We start from the raw sequence: 19494 nt of genomic DNA, 5'->3' as shown, positions 1-19494 counted from the left end.
CACTGGTCAGATTCCTCTCCTGGAATCACACCAATGAAGGATTGGTGGCACACAGGCTACCGCAATGTCTACTGACTCAGTGCAGCTGCTGACTCAGCATCCTGCAATCAGCTACCCACCCACACGGTCAGTGGACCGCTATTAACTCACTGAGCAGATCATAGGGTAAGGGCAAATAAAACAAATCAATACAAGGTATCTACACTAAAACACCACGAGAGCCAGCCTGTGATTAAATCACCAGATGGGAGTCCTGGTGCTGTCACCAGAAATATGTTAACCCGGTAAGAGTATTCAACATGGAGCTACTGAATTTAGCCATTAGCCCTCACCCTACAGACTCGTACTCCATCTTGTATATATCTTGTATATGGAGGTGATATTCACAGGAATAACGCAAAGCAAACAGGATATAAAATACAAAGTCAAATGTATTAAACAGGACTCCCAACTAAATAAGTTCACATAACTGTAACACAAAGAGTAACACAAAGCACTCCATTGTTAATTGAGCAAATTGGTCTTAAGCCAGAGACCCCAAACAAACATAAGATAGGTATACGGCTAATTCAGGGAAGTCAGTACATCACTGGATCAGAGGCTATTCTGGTCAGGGAACATACACACACATCCAGGGGCACAGCAGGATTACCAACGATGTCAGGAACCGGAGACACATGACCACACAATACAAGGATTCAGGAGCAGACACACTCAGGACGGGGAATAAGAACGACAGGCAGATCTCTTCTTTTGTTGACACACAGTCTCGGCTAGGACACCCTAAACACTGGACTGCCACCAGGCTGGAGAGCCTATGGCACTGGGTGCACAGACCTTTTATGCCCTCTTGTTACTGGGCAGATTACCTAGGTCACATAGCACCCTCTTTCCTGTCTTAACCGAAAAGGGTGCCAATTGGCCCAACAAGAAGGAATACAAAAATGGTGGATGAACCACAACATAAACTAAATAGTGATTTGAAAAATTCTCTCTGCATTGGGGTGAGTGAATTTTTAATTAACCCATCTTTTCTCCAAACTTTTGCTTAGTCATTGAAATTGTGTGTAAAACAGTCTAAGAATTTCTCCACGTTTCAGCCTCTTGGTTCCTGTGATGTCATCAGTTCACTCGTTCTTTAGCTACTATGGTGTCTTCCAAGGTAGACAGGACCTGAATTTTTAATATAAAATCCAGAGCGGAAACTCCTTTATAAAAAGTAAACCAAAAAATCTTCATGATTTCCTTGTGTCATTGTCACCATGCCTCAGTGGGTCACTGCTGAGGATGCCAAATTCAGGATGAATAGTGAGAAATAGGGCAGACTCTCCCCAAACTGGTGGTTATTTTATTATTAGATATACCAAGCCAGAACCAAAAGTAAACTTCTTTCTCACCACACTGGTTAACAAGAAGTCCAAACTGCAGTTTCCTTAGGCATCCCAGTCCTTGTTTCACCACCCAGACACTAAAATTAATGATGAATGGTTATTGAAAACCAATTTCGTCAAAGTGTTCTTCTGATCTTAAAAGATCAGCAGCATACCTAGGTCAATATATAACTCAGATCTTACCTAATAAACACGCTGTTGCCTATCCTTTAGTATCTAATATCTAAAGGTTTATTTATAAGAGAAAAGAATGAAAGAGTTAAAATGGTTAAGGAAATCAAATACATACTCACTGAAAAGTTCTTGTATCAGGTTTGAAGCTGTGATGGAATAAACTGCTGGCTTGTAAAGTCTCTGGTAACTTCCGAACAATTGGAAGGTCCTCAGTCCATTGATTGGAATGCTCCTTTCAGTGTAAGTCCAGAGATCAGAGCGGGAAAGAGGCAAAATGGAGATGCTTCCAGGGTCCTTTATACTTTCTCCCATGTGGAGGGACTGCTCTCAATCTTAGTTTGTGGAAAATTGCACTCACAAGATGGAGACCAGGGTCATGTGAGCAAATGACTTGCCCTTGCATGTTTGATAACTCATAGGAGCACTACCCATTTTCTGGCTAAAGCATTCACAGGCAGGCTCACCAGGCGGGCACAAGCTTCTGCTATGACCCATTGTGCGAGCTAAGTATTCTTCGATGGGCCATCAGTTTGAATAGCTCATTCACAATGTGCTGACCAGACTGGATGTAAATTACCTGGAGGGTGTCACCACAGGAATACAGCACATATGTAGAAAGAAAAGGAGTACTTGTGGCACCTTAGAGACTGACAGATTTATCTGAGCATATGCTCATCGATGCATCTGATGAAGTGAACTGCAGCTCACGAAAGCTTATGCTCAAATAAATTTGTTAGTCTGTAAGGTGCCACAAGTACTCCTTTTCTTTTTGCGAATACAGACTAACACGGCTGCTACTCTGAAACCAGCACATATGTAGGATGCCAGTACATAGTCAATATCTATAACTTCAGGTACAAAAATGATGCATATAAACAGGATAACCATACTTAGCAAATCATAACTTTTCCATTGGTACCTTGCATGATATACTTCGTTCAAGATTTGTTGCAATTGTCTAATAGTGGTAATACAAATTATATAAATGGTCATGTGCCAGTCATACAGCATCACAGTCATGAAGAAGCTTAAAGCCATTTTTTTCCTCTTTCAAGTCAAACACAAGAGAGTGAGAATGACAGAATAGCAAATTAGCGATATAGCGTTAACTTTGAATTTCCTTCCTGTTTGTGGTGGGTGAGAGAAATTAACAGGTTACATCAAGCTCAGTTTACAGCATAACACTGATAATATATCATATTCCAAAAAAGGTATACAGTGCCTCGCCTCTGAAATCTGTACTGTTGTATTATCACTTTAATATTTAAACCTCTATTTTTGTGACTATTTTAATTTAATTTTTCTTTGAAGATTTAATTGTCTGAGAGTCAAGGTACAGTGAACTGATACAAGGGCGAAACAAGTGTATTTTATAGCACATTTTATGGAAAAATAGGAACAGGTCTATTAATCAAGAGAAAATGGTTATTCCAACCAGCATCTTTACTTAGAGGAAATGGCTGAAGTTAATATTTTCTTTCCTGTGAATGGTAGATATGACGTGTTCCTAAATGGTGGTTGTGCCACCGTGTAAGGCTAAGTCTTCTGTTTTCCACTCCTACTTTCAAACAGTCATGTCTTAGGCTAAGTGTACACCGTGCAGTTTGCAGTGGCACAGCCATGCTGCTTAAGCCTTGCCCCTATAAGGCATGCAGTGTAGCTGCTCTTTGTCAACAGGAGAGAGCTCTCCTGACAACAAGATAAAATAACTCCCAAGAAAGGGCAATAGATTCATCAGCGGGAGAGCACCTCCTGCCGACAAAGTGCTTTCCGCGCCAGTGCTTTTCGTCGTCAAAACCTTTTTCGTTCAATAGGCCCTTGAGCAATGAAAGTGCAGTGTAAACATAGACTTCGTTTATTGTGAAGGATACATGCTATTGTAATAACACAATTGGCTGGAGAATTAAGTGTGCAAAACCAGAACTCTATAAATCCGGGTATGTAGGAAATCTTAGTTTTCAATAAGAATTTAGTCAGTGCTTAATTACATTTTTACTTTTCCAATTTTAATTTTTCCTTTTATCAAGCACTTGTTTCCCCACTTAGAATGATGAATGTAACTTTGAGCAGCTGATAACTAGAGTTTTCAGAGTAGCAGCCGTGTTAGTCTGTATTCGCAAAAAGAAAAGGAGGACTTGTGGCACCTTACAGACTAACAAATTTATTTGAGCATAAGCTTTATGAGCTACAGCTCACTTCATCGGATGCATTCAGTGGAAAATACAGTGGGAAGATTTATATACATAGAGAACATGAAAAAATGGGTGTTACCATACACACTGTAAGGAGAGCGATCACTTAAGATGAGCTATTACCAGCAGGAGAGTGGGGTGGGGGGGACTTTTTGTAGTGATAATCAAGGTGGTCCATTTCCAGCAGTAGACAAGAACATCTGAGGAACAGTTGGGGGTGGGGGGGTGGGAATAAACATGGGGAAATAGTTTTACTTTGTGTAATGACCCATCCACTCCCAGTCTCTATTCAAGCCTAAGTTAGTGGTTCTGTTATGTGGTTGCTGGTGAGTATTTGAATACCCAGAAGTCACGTACTACAGGACAGGCCCAACAAAGAAAATAACAGAATGTCACTAGCCATCACCTTCAGCCCCCAGCTAAAACCTCTCCTACGCATCATCAAAGATCCACAGCCTATCCTGAAGGACAACCCATCGCTCTCACTGATCTTGGGAGACAGGCCAGTCCTTGCTTACAGACAGCTCCCCAACCTGAAACAAATACTCACCAGCAACCACACACCAGAACCACTAACCCAGGAACCTATCCTTGCAACAAAGCCCGTTGCCAACTGTGTCCCCATATCTATTCAGGGGACACCATCATAGGGCCTAATCACATCAGCCACGCTATCAGAGGCTCATTTACCTGCAGATCTACCAATGTGATATATGCCATCATGTGCCAGCACTGCCCATCTGCCAAGTATATTGGTCAGACTGGACAGTCTCTAGATAAAAGAGTAAATGGACACAAATCAGACGTCAAGAATTATAACATTCAAAAACCAGTTGGAGAACACTTCAATCTCTCTGGTCACTCGATTACAGCCCTAAAAGTTGCGTTTCTTCAACAAAAAAAACTTCAAAAACAGACTCCAACAAGAGACTGCTGAATTGGAATTAACTTGCAAACTGGATACAATTAACTTAGGCTGGAATATCTTTTTGATAACTACAGTGACTCTCTATCAAACTTTTGTGAATATACTCAAATAACAGCCAAGTCTATGTTTAAACCACATAGTGCTGCACATATCCATTTACACCAGGTGCCTAACTTCTATTAATCCAGAGACTAAGAGCCAAGCATCCTATTTTGAACTTGTGATCTTTGGGTGTTAGTACAACCACTGATCCTAAGATGTAGTTGGCTAAGGCTCTGTGTTTTTTGTATCGGTGCAAAATTGTAGTGGTTTGAGTTATATCCTCTTTTTATAGTATTTCTGAAGCATAAACAAGAACAGATTTAAATAAAAGCAAGATTTTGAGAGAAATGAATGTCAACCACCAAAAACATTTGGACCACAGAAAAGAATGTAACTGGAAGGAACATTTTTTCCACAATACTGTACTCAAAGCCAACAAAAAGAGAGAGAAATGTTAAATAATCAGATCCCAAAGGTGCTATATTTAATTTTAGAAGGGACAAATGATGCCTTAAAAGGTTGTGAAACAATGCGCATTAATAACATATTTAAATCTTATGTTTTTCAGAGATAATAGGCATAATAGTGATAGGCAACCTATAATTTACTATAATGTGCTTTACTAGTTAAATATCTTGTAAGTCTGTGCTTGTGAGGAACAGCAGCACTTACTCAGCCTAGAAATAATACCAGGATCATGTATAGTGCATCCCAGGAGGTTATTGGTGTTTTTGTAGACAGCAGAAAGGAGAAAAAGGCATTTTGTCCTTTTTACCCCAAGTAATCCCACTGGAAAATTAAGCATGTGCTATGAATTGATATCAACTCCTGCCAGGTTACCTCCCTAAAGAGTGCTGCTGCAAGCACTGTTGCTACATTTCTTGGACAACAGTTTGATGGTCTGTGTGCATGATGGATAGTTTATGCTGTATGCTACTGTGGAACACAGCGCTACTGTCTGCCCCGGGAGACTGTTAGAGAGGTGTGCCACTGGGAGCAGCAGTTACTTTAACACTTCTAGAGAATCTTGGATAAATGTTGTACACCTAAAAACTTTAAAATGTAGCTTATGCATGTATGTGGTGGTGTACTAAAGATCTGGCTACTCCATAACTAACAATGCAGTTTCTTTTGTCTTGCTGTAAATCTCTGCTGGAAGCAGGATAAAAAAGTGTATTAAGCAATATATTAGCAAGAAATATTTAGAGAAACCATGAACTCTTTTTAATGGACCACCCTCTCCAGTTTCTGTTCTTTTAAGGAAGTTTTTCCTATTCATGACTCATTTCACTCTTTGGCTAACATCAAGGGTAATGGAATAACGATTAAGCACAGGAATGTATTTTTTTTTTTTCAGGTTTTGTCCTTCAAAAATCTTTATGAATTTTCTGTATAGTCTTATGTAAATAGATATGGATATACAAGCTTGATACTTGGACAAGGTAAAATGTACACTGTTAATATCTGCTTTTCTTAGTAATTTAAAAAAATGTTCCCTTTGATTCTTTAAGTTTAGGTTTTGCTGGATACTCCAGACTCCCTATCCAGTTAAAATGACATGCTCCAGGCAGCCAATTACACAGAACTGTTAAGTGAAATTAATGAGGTCACCCTTAGATTACACTTTGTGTTTTATTTTCATTTTATAGGTCTGTATGAGCTGCTGGCTGCATTGCCAGCCCAGCTGCAGCCACATGTGGACAGCCAGGAAGACCTGACCTTCCTCTGGGATATGTTTGGTGAAAAAAGCCTTCATTCACTGGTAAAGGTAAACCACATTTAAGTCAGATTCTCTTTGAGAAGAGCATATGGAAAAATGTTTTGAGTGCCATCTAGTAAACCAGTGATCGAACTGCTGCTCAGCAAAAACAAAACAGCCTTGTTTCAGCTAACTCGGCTTCTGTCAGGGATGGAAGTTGTTAAATAAGATTCTACCAAAAATACATAGATGATTTCATTTAATAGTGATGTTCTGGCAGTATACACTAATGCAGCAAACATATGTTGTTTGCCCTTGTTTAGAAAGAGAATACTAAATAGTAGCAGGAAATCTGAGATGTCTTTATGGTCAACATTCAAGACCTGGAGTTTAGCTTAAATAAATAAATGTTCACAGCAAAAATTAGAAGGAATATGTTTTCTGAGGTCAAGTGTGGCAACAGTTCAATAGCCACATTAATTTAAAATAATTTCCTTTAAAAAAGTCAACTGAAATTTTAGAAAGCTGTTCTGTTTATTGGCTTGTCTCCACTGGAAATTGTGTTTTGCATATAAATATATTGAACTAAAGCATGACTATAAAGTAAGTTTGGAAGGATACTTCAGTAAAGTGTCCTGCTATGAAAATGATCAACAACCAGAAATCAAAGCATGCCATGGAAGTATGCAAAACAATCTAAAAAATACTCAGACTGCTTAAAGCAGTAAAATAAGACCAATCAGCTAGTTAGAAATGTACCATGCCTACGGTATGGTATGTCTTGAACCTCTAATATAGGGATAACTCAAATTGAAAGTAAATTCTGAAGTCTCAGTTGAATCAGTCGGAGGTGTAGCAATCCATGCCACAAGTGCTCGTAATTCAGCAAAATTTGTAACAGTTGTCAATCTGTAGTACTACTCAATGTATTGTCCCTCTGATAGTATTTTAAGCAAGATTTGAGGAAGTCTTTATGGGTAGCATTGTCCTTAAATCCTTCATAGTAACCATGAATTAATACTTACTTTATAGCAGTCCTCAAAGGTGTGACCTAATACGTTCTGTATTTGGCTTATTGATGTGGAAACAGTTACCACAGACACAAATTTGCCTATCCTGAGTTCATGGAAGTGGTGCAGCTGTTAGCTTAGCTGCTGTAACCTGAAGGGGTGGAAGGAGGTAATGAAACTTGGTAAAAGTAGGATGACCTCCAAAAGTAGTACAAGCTTAAGTTCAACAAATAGTTACTCTGAAAAATGGCTACTGGATGGTAATTGAACATAAGCAGTAAAATTAACTTCTGTCATCCCATTATATAAATGGTTCAGAAATCAGCATTCAAAAATCATGAGTCAGGCCCCAACAACCGAGTGTGGTTTAAAAATAATTATTGTGTTAAAAACAAATTTTAAGGATTTTTGTTTGTTTTTTGAGGCCATAAGGTATGTTTGAAGTCACACTTTCAAGCTTCTCTCTACGACCATGTGAGATGGAAACTTTTTTTTTTTGAAAGCCAAGATTCCTATATAATCACAGGTCTCTAGGTACTAGGATTTTTTGTGGAAAAAAATTAAATATAACAGCTGGTAATGCTAGATATGAAAAGGAGACTGCAGTGTTTTCAAATTAATTTGTTGATTTTACAGTGTAATTTCTGAGTGTTACAGTACAAGCCAAGGAAAAAGGGATCTTTATTGCAAGTTATAATTTTATAACTACTGAGGATAACTTGTTTTGGGGAGACAGGCAGATGGTCTTCTAATGATGGTAGTAATTAGAAATCAAGGACAGAACCTTTTTGTCAATATTTGATCAGAATTATTTTCGGATTGTCAAAGGAATCTTTACATATCTTAATCTTCTCTGGTAAGAGATAAGTAACAGCAACAAACTAGAAGGAACAGTATTCCATTATCATTCTCAGTTGCTCTATGGGCTTCACCCCCTATGCTCCACTGACCTTTATAGGTACTGTGGATTTCATTTCACCCCAAGCACCTTACTGGCTGACTTTAATTGGTCAGGCTGCCAATAGGATCACTAAAAAGGTATGAGTTGTACACTGTGGTTGTTCCCAGTCTGGTTCTGCAATAATGTGTTAATAACTAAACTAATCCAGAGATGTAATTGGGTATTGATGAGTTCTCTCTTAAGGTATAGGTACACAGCAATTAAACACTCATGGCTGGCCTGGGTAAGCTGACTCAGGCTCATGGGCGAGGGCTGTGGACCTGTAAAATTGCTGTGTAGACATTCACACACAGGCTGGAGCCTGAGCTCTAGGACCATTGTGAGGGGGAGGGTCCCAGAGTTTGGGCTCCAGCCCAAGCCCGAACATCTATGCAGCAATTTTTAGCCCTGTGAACCTGAGTCTGCTGACCTGGACCAGCTGTGGCTGTGCCATGAGTCTTTTATTCCAGTGTAGATGTACTCTTAGATTCTGATCCTTCCAAAAATTAACTTCATACATGTGAGTAGTCACACTGAAGTATAGAGCTTCTACTGTGTGCTCAGCCTCTCCAAGGTAAACTCAAGGTAGATTTCATTCCTGATCCCTCTAATCCCGCACTTCCTCTTATATATTTATTCCATTTGGAAGGGTGTTTCATAGTTTTGGTTTTGTTTTTTTTTAAGGCCGAAAGAAGGACCATTGTGATAATCTAGTCTAGAGGTGGGCAAACTATGGCCCATGGGCCGCATCCAGCCCATCAGATGTTTTAATCCAGCCCTCAAGCTCCTGCCGGGGAGCAGGGGCTGGGGCTTGCCACACTCCAGTGCTCCAGCTGGGTATCGGAATCGGGGGCTTGCCCCACTCTGCGTGTGCTGTGGCTCTGTGCGGCTCCCAGAAGCAGCGGCATGTCCCTCCTCTGGCTCCTACACATAGGGGAAGCCAGGGGGCTCCGCATGGTGCCCCTACCCCAGACACCACGCCCGCAGCTCCCACTAGCCGGGAACCGTGGCCAATGGGAGCTGCAGGTGCAGCACCTGTGGATGGAGCAGTGCACAGAGATGCCTGGTGGCACCTCCGCATAGGAGCCGGAGATGGGACATGCAGCTGCTTCTGGGAGCTGCTTGAGGTAAGTGCTACCCAGAGCCTGCACCCCTGACCTCCTTCTGCACCCCTACCGCAGCTCTGATCCCCCTCCGAACCCCTCAATCCTAGCTCAGAGCCCCTTCCTGTACTCTGAACTGCTCATTTCTGGCCCCACCCCAGAGCACGCTCCCCCAGCCGGAGCCCTCACCCCTTCCCACACCCCAACCCCCAATTTTGTGAGCATTCATGGCCTGCCATACAATTTCTGTACCCAGATGTGGCCCTCAGGCCAAAAAGTTTACCCACCCGGATCTAGTCTGACCCCTGGCATAACACCGGCCATAGAATCTCACTCATTAACTTCTGTTTGAGCTGTAACATATCTTTTCAAAGATATCCAGTCATGTATCCAGTTTCAGGGAAGGTAACACTTAAATTTTATAGACAAGAACAGTTAATACAGTTAGGCATAGGAGTTAGTGTCCTATCCAGCCTTACTATTTCCCCTGTTTCAGAGTTTCAGAGGCATTACTGCTTTGTTCTAGGGTCTGGAATGCAATTTGAAAGGCTAATTTTACAGCAATAGTGTTAAATGTCTACTGTACTTTGTGAGGACAAATACATGCAATCAGGTAGGCAGTGGGAGGAAGGCTGATATTTTAAAGCAGAAGGATGCACTGTAGCTTATGGCCAAATAGTGTTTTGGTACTGAGGTAGCTTTTCTTTTAAACCTACACAAAGCGAAGAAGGAAGTTGGAGGAAAAAGCATATTGAATTAGTAGTAACTGAATCCTAGTATTTCTGTACATGAGGTGGACAGAGCTCCTCATTTAGGGACAAAGCTCATTTTTTAAGGGAAAAGCTTGGTCTTGCTAGTATTGGTTATTAGTGGTAATGTACGAGCAGCAATTTGTAGAAGCTATTCTTCAGGGCTGCAAACTGGTCAGAAGGCTTGCTTTCTAAAGGCCAGACGGCTTAAAAAGCTGCAATAAATAGAAAATTTTTAATTTTAAAAATTATCAGTCACTTTGTCTACAGGTGTTTCATGTGAGCATCTATAATTACAGCATTTTCTGTAAGAATGTTATGCTAGTGTGTATGATTTGCTACACTGGCTTTCTTTTTTGGATCTCTCTTCATTCAGTACAATTGGATAGAAATATCCTTTCTGTGAACTTGGACTAGTGTGTACAGCTCTAAAAAGTTAGAGATGGAAAAGTTGTATTAGATCATCCAGTCCATCCCCTGCAAATGCTGGATTGTTCCGACAGTACATTCCTGTTGTAGTAAGTAAAACCAGCAAAAACGTATGCAATCATTCATTCTTCCCTCTTTGACTCATTCCTGGTCTGAGAGAATCTGATTTTAGTTTGCAAAGTATAGAGCAGAGAAACTATTGTTGATAGTTTTGGAAGACAAAATTGACTCTCTGAAAAGTGAATGTTTGAAGTTTGTCTTTGTCTGCTTCACTCAGCTGATTCCTTCCTCATTTCATTACTTGACTCACTTAAGTGCTACTAGAGGCCTTCATCTTATGATTTCTGCATGGTGGAGGAAGCATAGGTCCCAGTGTTTGTGTATAGACTTGTCGCAAACATTGTGAAGAGATGATGTGGCTCTGGGAAGAAGGATAAAGGAGTTTGAGGCACAAGTGGTCTTCTCGTCCATCCTCCCCGTGGAAGGAAAAGGCCTGGGTAGAGACCGTCGAATCGTGGAAGTCAACGAATGGCTACGCAGGTGGTGTCTGAGAGAAGGCTTTGGATTCTTTGACCATGGGATGGTGTTCCAAGAAGGAGGAGTGCGAGGCAGAGACGGGCTCCACCTAACGAAGAGAGGGAAGAGCATCTTCACAAACAGGCTGGCTAACCTAGTGAGGAGGGCTTTAAACTAGGTTCACGGGGGGAAGGAGACCAAAGCCCTGAGGTAAGTGGGAAAGTGGGATACCAGGAGGAAGCATGAGCAGGAGCGCATGAGAGGGTAGGGCTCCTGCCTCATACTGAGAAAGAGGGACAATCAGCGAGTTATCTCAAGTGCCTATACACAAATGCAAGAAGCCTAGGAAACAAGCAGGGAGAACTGGAAGTCCTGGCACAGACAAGGAATTAAGATGTGACTGGAATAACAGAGACTTGGTGGGATAACTCACATGACTGGAGTACTGTCATGGATGGATATAAACTGTTCAGGAAGGACAGACAGGGCAGAAAAGGTGGGGGAGTTGCACTGTATGTAAGGTAGCAGTATGACTGCTCAGAGCTCAAGTATGAAACTGCAGAAAAACCTGAGTGTCCCTGGATTAAGTTTAGAAGTGTGAGCAACAAGGGTGATGTCGTGGTAGGAGTCTGCTACAGACCACCGGACCAGGGGGATGAGGTGCACGAGGCTTTCTTCCGGCAACTCATGGAAGTTACTAGATCGCAGGCCCTGGTTCTCATGGGAGACTTCAATCACCCTGATACCTGCTGGGAGAGCAATACAGCGGTGTACAGACAATCCAGGAAGTTTTTGGAAAGTGTAGGGGACAATTTCCTGGTGCAAGTGCTGGGGGAACCAACTAGGGGCAGGGCTCTTCTTGACCTGCTGCTCACAAAATTAGTAGGGGAAGCAAACGTGGATAGGAACCTGGGAGGCAGTGACCATGAGATGGTCGAGTTCAGGATCCTGACACAGGGAAGAAAGGAGTGCAGCAGAATACGGACCCTGGACTTCAGAAAAGCAGACTTTGACTCCCTCTGGGAACTGATGGGCAGGATCCCTTGGGAGAATAACATGAGGGGGAGAGGAGTCCAGGAGAGCTGGCTGTATTTTAAAGAATCCTTATTGAGGTTACAGGGACAAACCATCCCGATGTGTAGAAAGAATAGTAAATATGGCAGGCGACCAGCTTGGCTTAACAGTGAAATCCTTGCTGATCTTAAACACAAAAAAGAAGCTTATAAGAAGTGGAAGATTGGAAAAATGACCAGGGAAGAGTATAAAAATATTGCTCGGGGATGCAGGAGTGAAATCAGGGAGGTGAAATCACACCTGGAGGTGCAGCTAGCAAGAGATGTTAAGAGTAACAAGAAGGGTTTCTTCAGGTATGTTAGCAACAAGAAGAAGTTCAAGGAAAGTTTGGGCCCCTTACTGAATGAGGGAGGCAACCTAGTGCAGAGGATGTGGAAAAAGCTAATGTACTCAATGCTTTTTTTGCCTCTGTCTTCACAAACAAGGTCAGCTCCCAGACTACTGCACTGGGCAGCACAGCATGGGGAGGAGGTGACCAGCCCTCTGTGGAGAAAGAAGTGGTTCGGGAGTATTTAGAAAAGCTGGATGAGCACAAGTCCATGGGGCCGGATGCGCTGCATCCGAGTGTGCTAAAGGAGTTGGCGGATGTGATTGCAGAGCCATTGGCCATTATCTTTGAAAACTCGTGGCGATCGAGGGAAGTCCCGGACGACTGGAAAAAGGCTAATGTAGTGCCCATCTTTAAAAAAGAGGAGGAGGATCATCCTGGGAACTACAGGCCAGTCAGCCTCACCTCAGATCCTGGAAAAATCATGGAGCAGGTCCTCAAGAATCAATTCTGAAGCACTTAGAGGAGAGAAAAGTGATCAGGAACAGTCAGCATGGATTCACCAAGGGCAAGTCATGCCTGACTAATCTAATTGCCTTCTATGACGAGATAACTGGCTCTGTGGATGAGGGGAAAGCGGTGGACGTGTTGTTCCTTGACTTTAGCAAAGCTTTTGACACGGTCTCCCACAGTATTCTTGCCAGCAAGTTAAAGAAGTATGGGCTGGATGAATGGACTGTAAGGTGGATAGAAAGTTGGCTAGATTGTCGGGCTCAACGGGTAGTGATCAATGGCTCCATGTCTAGTTAGCAGCCAGTATCAAGTGGAGTGCCCCAAGGGTCGGTCCTGGGGCCGGTTTTGTTCAATATCTTCATAAATGATCTGGAGGATGGTATGGATTGTACCCTCAGCAAGTTCACAGATGACTCTAAACTGGGAGGAGAGGTAGGTACGCTGGAGGGGAGGGATAGGATACAGATGGCCCTAGAAAAATTAGAGGATTGGGCCAAAAGAAATCTGATGAGGTTCAACGAGGACAAGTGCAAAGTCCTGCACTTAGGACAGAAGAATCCCATGCACCACTACAGACTAGGGACCGAATGGCTCGGCAGCAGTTCTGCAGAAAAGGACCTAGGGGTTACAGTGGACGAGAAGCTGGATATGAGTCAACACTGTGCCCTTGCTGCCAAGAAGGCCAGTGGCATTTTGGGATGTATATGTAGGGGCATTGCCAGCAGATCGAGGGATGTGATCGTTCCCCTCTATTCGACGTTGGTGAAGCCTCATCTGGAGTACTGTGTCCAGTTTTGGGCCCCACACTACAAGAAGGATGCGGAAAAATTGGAAAGAGTCCAGCACAGGGCATCAAAAATGATTAGGGGACTGGAAGACATGACTTATGAGGAGAGGCTGAGGGAACTGGGATTGTTTAGTCTGCGGAAGAGAAGAATGAGGGGGGATTTGATAGCTGCTTTCAACTACCTAAAAGGGGGTTCCAAAGAGGATGGATCTAGACTGTTCTCAGTGGTAGCTGATGACAGAACAAGGAGTAATGGTCTCAAGTTGCAGTGAGGGAGGTTTAGGTTGGATATTAGGAAAAACTTTTTCACTAGGAGGGTGGTGAAACACTGGAATGCGTTACCTAGGGAGGTGGTGGAATCTCTTTCCTTTGAGGTTTTTAAGATCAGGCTTGACAAAGCCCTGGCTGGGATGATTTAGTTGGGGATTGGTCCTGCTTTGAGCAGGGGGTTGGACTAGATGACTTCCTGAGGTCCCTTCCAACCCTGATATTCTATGATCTCCAAGATTATTAAAGTACTTAGAAGATCACAGCCCAAAATAGTACAGGCTCATAGACTGGTTAGAGAACTTGGGGGGCGAGGGTGGAGGAAGAGGAGAAAAGGGAGGAGAACAATTCCTGTATTCGCTTTCTTTAAAGAATTAGAGTAGCAATTACAGAATATTTTCATGTGGACTTAATGCAAATTCTTCTGTTCTTTTCAATTTGCCAACTTGGCTTGGAGTGAGCCCTTCACCCCCTCCATAGTCTTAAGCATCTCTATTTATGATTGGAAGCAAAGTAGGATTGAAAAAGCTAAGTACTGGGCTTCTAGAAATTCATGCATTACCCTTAAATATCCTTAAAATTTGTATCTCCTTCTTTGAGAAAGAAATGGTTAACTTCAGGGGCTTTCATTTTTCTAAATACCGCAATAGAATGAACAAGGAAAACGTGTAGTGGTAAATTCATCTTTGAATATTAATGTAACCAAAGTACATAATGCCGTTTCTTGAGTGTATGCATTCAGTCAAGTGGTTATTCTGAAAGTTGAAACATTGGAATCGCAGTGGTATTGGCGCACCAAAGACTGGGTTACTGAGGGAGTTGTCATTGTGAGATTTCCAGAGGTTTTCAAGCTGTACATTTGCAGATGCCATGAGATAGAAACTGAGAAAGCTCAAGGCTTCTGTTACTTTTTTATCTTTACAGAGAAAAATAAAGGAAATGTTTAGGAAAAATAAGATTAGAAAAGGCTATTGTAGTAAGGCTGTTACAAAATAAAATAATTAGTGAATGCTCCATGGATTATGGTAGGCTTTTCTGCAGTAATAATGTCACAATGTGCCGCATCATCAGGTCATTTTAATTGGTCCAGGTATTATACTATACTGTGTAACAGCACTACTGTTTATGCTGAAATTGCAGTTTGTTTAATCTCTGATTGCTGGTTCCCAAACTAAACCTATGATCTGGACTGGATTGAGCTAGGTTTACAGGAAGAGAGATTTTCTTTTAGCTTTATAACATACACCCCATGCCAGAAACTGTAAGAAACAAATACTAGTCTTTAGAATAAATGTGCCTGAGCGTGCTACACATGCTACAACTCAAACAGTAGTTACAGGTTTAAAGCAGGAATTATTGGGTGAGGTTCTATGGCCTGTGTTATGCTGGAAGTTAGACTAGATGATCATAATAGTCCCTTCTTCTTCAAGTGCTGTCCCTGTGGGTGCTCCACTCCAGGTGACGGTGTGTCCCAGCGCCGTTGATTAGAGATCTTCGGTAGCAGTGCCTGTTTGGGACACATGCGCTCAGCTGCTGTCTCGCAGTCTCGTTAGAGTCTGCCTGAGTGCGCGTGTCCTGCACCCCCCTCGGTTCCTTCTCAACCATCCTCTGCTGAAGACGGGACTCGGGGCAGCGTTGATCCTCTTCCCTGGTCTCTGAAGGAAACAAGTACAAAGACGTAGAAATAGTAACATCCCAGTTACTGAAGAGGTGGGCTATGGACCATACCCTGATTCACCGACTCCTGACCCTCCATCAGCTCCAGACGGAGCCCTCATGCCTCCGCCTCCACAGAATGTGGACGACTTTAAACAATTCCAAGAACTTTTCAAGAAGGTGGCACTCAGCCAGGACATTCCTTTAGAGGAGGTCCAGGAGACACAACACAGACTCCTCAAAATCCTCCAACCCTCTGTGCCCTCAAAGATTGTGCTCCCCATAAATGAAGCGTTCCTAGAACCAGCAGGCACCCTCCGGCAGACCCCAGCCTCTATCCTACCAACTTGCAAAAAGGCTGAACATAAATATTATGTTCCTGCTAAGGATGTAGACTTCTTATTCTCTCATCTACAACCACATTCTCTTGCAGTGGATGCAGCGACACACAGGACGAAACAGCTGCACTACCGGCCCACCCCGCAAGACAAGGACCTCAAACATCTTGACCTCTTGGGCCGCAAGGTTTACACCTCCTTCACTCTGCAGTTCAGAATTGCAAATTATTCCGCCCTACCTGCAAGCTACGACTTCAACAATTACAATAAACTCTTTGATTTTACCTCCCATATCCTGGAGGGCAGGAGAACACTTTAAGTCAGTCTTTGTCCAGGGTCAGTTGGTCTCCAGAATGGCTCTACAAGCATCTCTAGACATGGCAGACACAGCAGCTCGCACTGCCGCAACTGCGGTGGTTATGCGCAGATCTTCCTGGCTGTCTGCATCTGGTATCCCCAAAGACCTACAGACCAAAGTGGAGGACCTCCCCTTTGATAAAGATAAGCTTTTTGCAAAAAAAACCTCTTTCCCCTGCCTAGACGATTGCCTCATCAAAGGCAACTCAAACAACGAGACACTGAGCTACCCATTTCGCCATCTTCCTCTTCCATAGCTTAGGTCTGCAAATAAACTTCCAAAAATCCACCTGACACCTACACAGTGGATCGAGTTCATCGGAGCTCACCTGGACTCAATGTGAACCAGAGCCTCACTCCCACACAACAGATTCCTCACTATTACCCATCTCATACGCATGCTCTCCACTTGCCCCAAGATACAGGCAAGAATTTGCCTACACCTCTTTGGCCACATGGCAGCCACCACCACTGTGGTCAAGTATGCCAGGCTGCACGTGAGATGTCGTCAGGGTTGGCCCTATTCAAACTACAAACCCAGCAGACACAGCTTCTGCATGATGCTAACTCCTCCAGCGAATGTAATAGCTTCTCTACAATGGTGGACAAGACCAGAAAACCTCTTCTTCACCCGCAGCTCCAGAAACTCCATCTGATGGCGTGGTTCCTTCATGGTTCCAGACCCATGAACTAGCCTGTTCTGAGCAAGTCTGGTATGTCCTCCTGCATAGCAGAAAAGACTCCACTTGTAAGACTTACCTGCAGAAGTGGAAATGCTTCTCCATGTGGTGCTCCCATAAACACTTGACACCCCATACCGTGACCCTCCCTAAGGTCCTAGACTACCTTTTGGAACCAAAAGAGGATGGGCTATCAGTCAGCTCCATCAGAGTACACCTCATGGCCCTCGCCACCTTCCCTGATTTGCTGGACGGATATGCGCTCTTTGCCCACCCTACCATAAAACGCTTTCTCACAGGCCTGCAAAATCTCTACCCTGAGATTTAGCCATCGGCAGCTGCCTGGAATCTCAACCTAGTTCTTTGCGGTCTTATGAAACCTCCTTTTGAGCCCTTAGCTACCCCATGTCTTCTCCATCTGTCTATGAAGGTAGCTTTCTTGGTTGCTATAACATCAGCAAGGAGAGTGGGGGAAATAAGTGCCCTGATGGCCTACCCTCCCTACACAACCGTCTCTAAAGATAAAGTTACCCTGTGACCCCATCCTAAATTTCTCCCTAAGGTGGTGTCCACCTTCCAACTAATATACTTACCTGCATTCTATCCCAAACCTCATGACACTCCGCATGAAGCAGCTCTACATACCCTCGACATTAGCCTAGCAATCGCCTTTTATCTGGACAGGACTAAACCATTTTGAAAGTCCCCACGGCTATTTGTCTGCACTACTGAGAGATCGAAGGCTTTGCAAGTGGATCTCTGACTGCATCAGATACTGTTACCTCATTCAGAATGCCCAACCACTCGAAGGCATCAGAACTTATTCTATGTGATCTCTGTCAACATCTGTTGCCTTCTTCCATAACGTACCTATTCCTGATATCTGTAAGGCGGCCACATGGACATCTGAACACACATTTACCAGACATTATGCTATCACGCAGGACACCACGGCAGACACCATAGTAGGCCACACAGTACTGTCTACAGTCGTCACTGCCGCAAGTCCGAAGTCCCACCAGCCATAGTGGGTACTGCTTCACATTCACCTGGAGTGGAGCACCCACAGGGACAGCACTTGAAAAAGAAGAGAAGGTTACTCACCTTGCAGTAACTGAGGTTCTTCGAGATGTGTGTCCCTGTGGGTGCTCCACTCCCTGCCCTCCTCCCCTTTACTTTGGAGTACTATTCTGACATCTCCACAGTAGAGAAGGAACTGAGGGGGCTGTGGGACGTGCGCGCTCAGGCAGAGTCTAACGAGACAGCAGCTGAGAGCGTGAGTCCCGACCAGGCACTGCTACCGAAGATCTTTGATCAACGGCGCCTGGACGCACCGTCACCTGGAATGGAGCACCCACAGGGACACACATCTCGAAGAACCTCAGTTACTGCAAGGTGACTAACCTTCTCTTCTGCCCTTAAAATCTGTTAAAGAATTACCTTAGAAAGTCGTACAGATATAATTAAATCTATATTCTACTTTTGTGTTCCTCATTTACACTTTGTTTCTGGACTCAATACACACATCTTTAGCCTCATACTTTATGATGAAGAAATGTCTAGATTCTACTTTTCTGTTTAGTGATTTACATTATACTGACACATCATTATTGCATGTGAGCCTCGTAAGCAATTTCCATACAAATTTGCCATTTGCTCAAAAGCTGAGCCCTTTAAAAAATAAATGGAAAAGGGGGGCATAGTGAAGAAATAAGATGATTTTTTTTTTCATGTGAGGTATAGTTAGAGTTTCTTGAGATACCAGTTGGCTGCAAAGAATCTTAGTAAATTATGCCTCCCATGTGAGGGAAGTAGGCCATGTTTCTATATGCTCACAGCAAATCCTTTGGGGCAGGTTGTTAATTGTCTGAAATGCTATTTGCTTTGGCATGGGGGGAGAAGGGAAGGGAAGGAAGCCAGACCATGTGAGTGTAAGCATATACCACCTGGCCATATGTAGAGGGAGGTGTGAATGAGGTAGATGGCAGCAGCTGGTAACAATCTATGGCCAATGAAAGGTAATTGTTCAGCATGCTCTGTAGGGGAAGCAGGCAAGCTTGCTTCTTACGTTATAGTTTATATTTTTCAAGCATAGAAAGCATGCAAAACTTACTGAAGACATAAATTCTGAAGTTTCAGAGGAAAGCTGTCACTTCTGTAATGCAGACTATCCAAACAATGTACACATGTGGTCGGTTTTACGGAACAGGGGAGAGAGTTTTACTGCAGTTAAAGTCTTAATATTGATATATGAAAAGTCATAGACAAAAATTAGATAGGTAATTAACATGTATCTCTTAAATCTAAATCCGTGTAAGTCTAGGAAATGTTTACCTTTGTCAAAGTGTCTCTCTTTTTTCTTTACTGTTCAGTGAATTATT

At 43.0% G+C, this 19494-nt stretch overlaps 1 protein-coding gene across 8 annotated transcripts in view; it reads left to right on the top strand.

Annotated features, from left to right (window-relative positions):
- The window catches only part of MPP7 (MAGUK p55 scaffold protein 7), a 337800-nt gene that overhangs the window by 131117 nt on the left and 187189 nt on the right, over window positions 1–19494 (top strand). For 7 of the 8 annotated variants that reach the window (XR_012157600.1, XM_073334350.1, XM_073334349.1 and 4 more), the window contains one exon: window positions 6377–6495. Coding sequence is in view for 7 of the 8 variants with exons in the window: in XM_073334350.1 (XP_073190451.1) it covers window positions 6377–6495 (119 nt within the window). In the remaining variant the exon portion in view is untranslated. The remainder of the gene's footprint in view (window positions 1–6376; window positions 6496–19494) is intronic. The other variant, XM_073334348.1, reaches the window with a different exon arrangement.

Source organism: Lepidochelys kempii, chromosome 2 (assembly GCF_965140265.1).
Source record: "Lepidochelys kempii isolate rLepKem1 chromosome 2, rLepKem1.hap2, whole genome shotgun sequence".
Lineage (NCBI taxonomy): Eukaryota > Metazoa > Chordata > Testudines > Cheloniidae > Lepidochelys > Lepidochelys kempii.
This window is presented reverse-complemented; position numbering and strand designations above follow the sequence as displayed.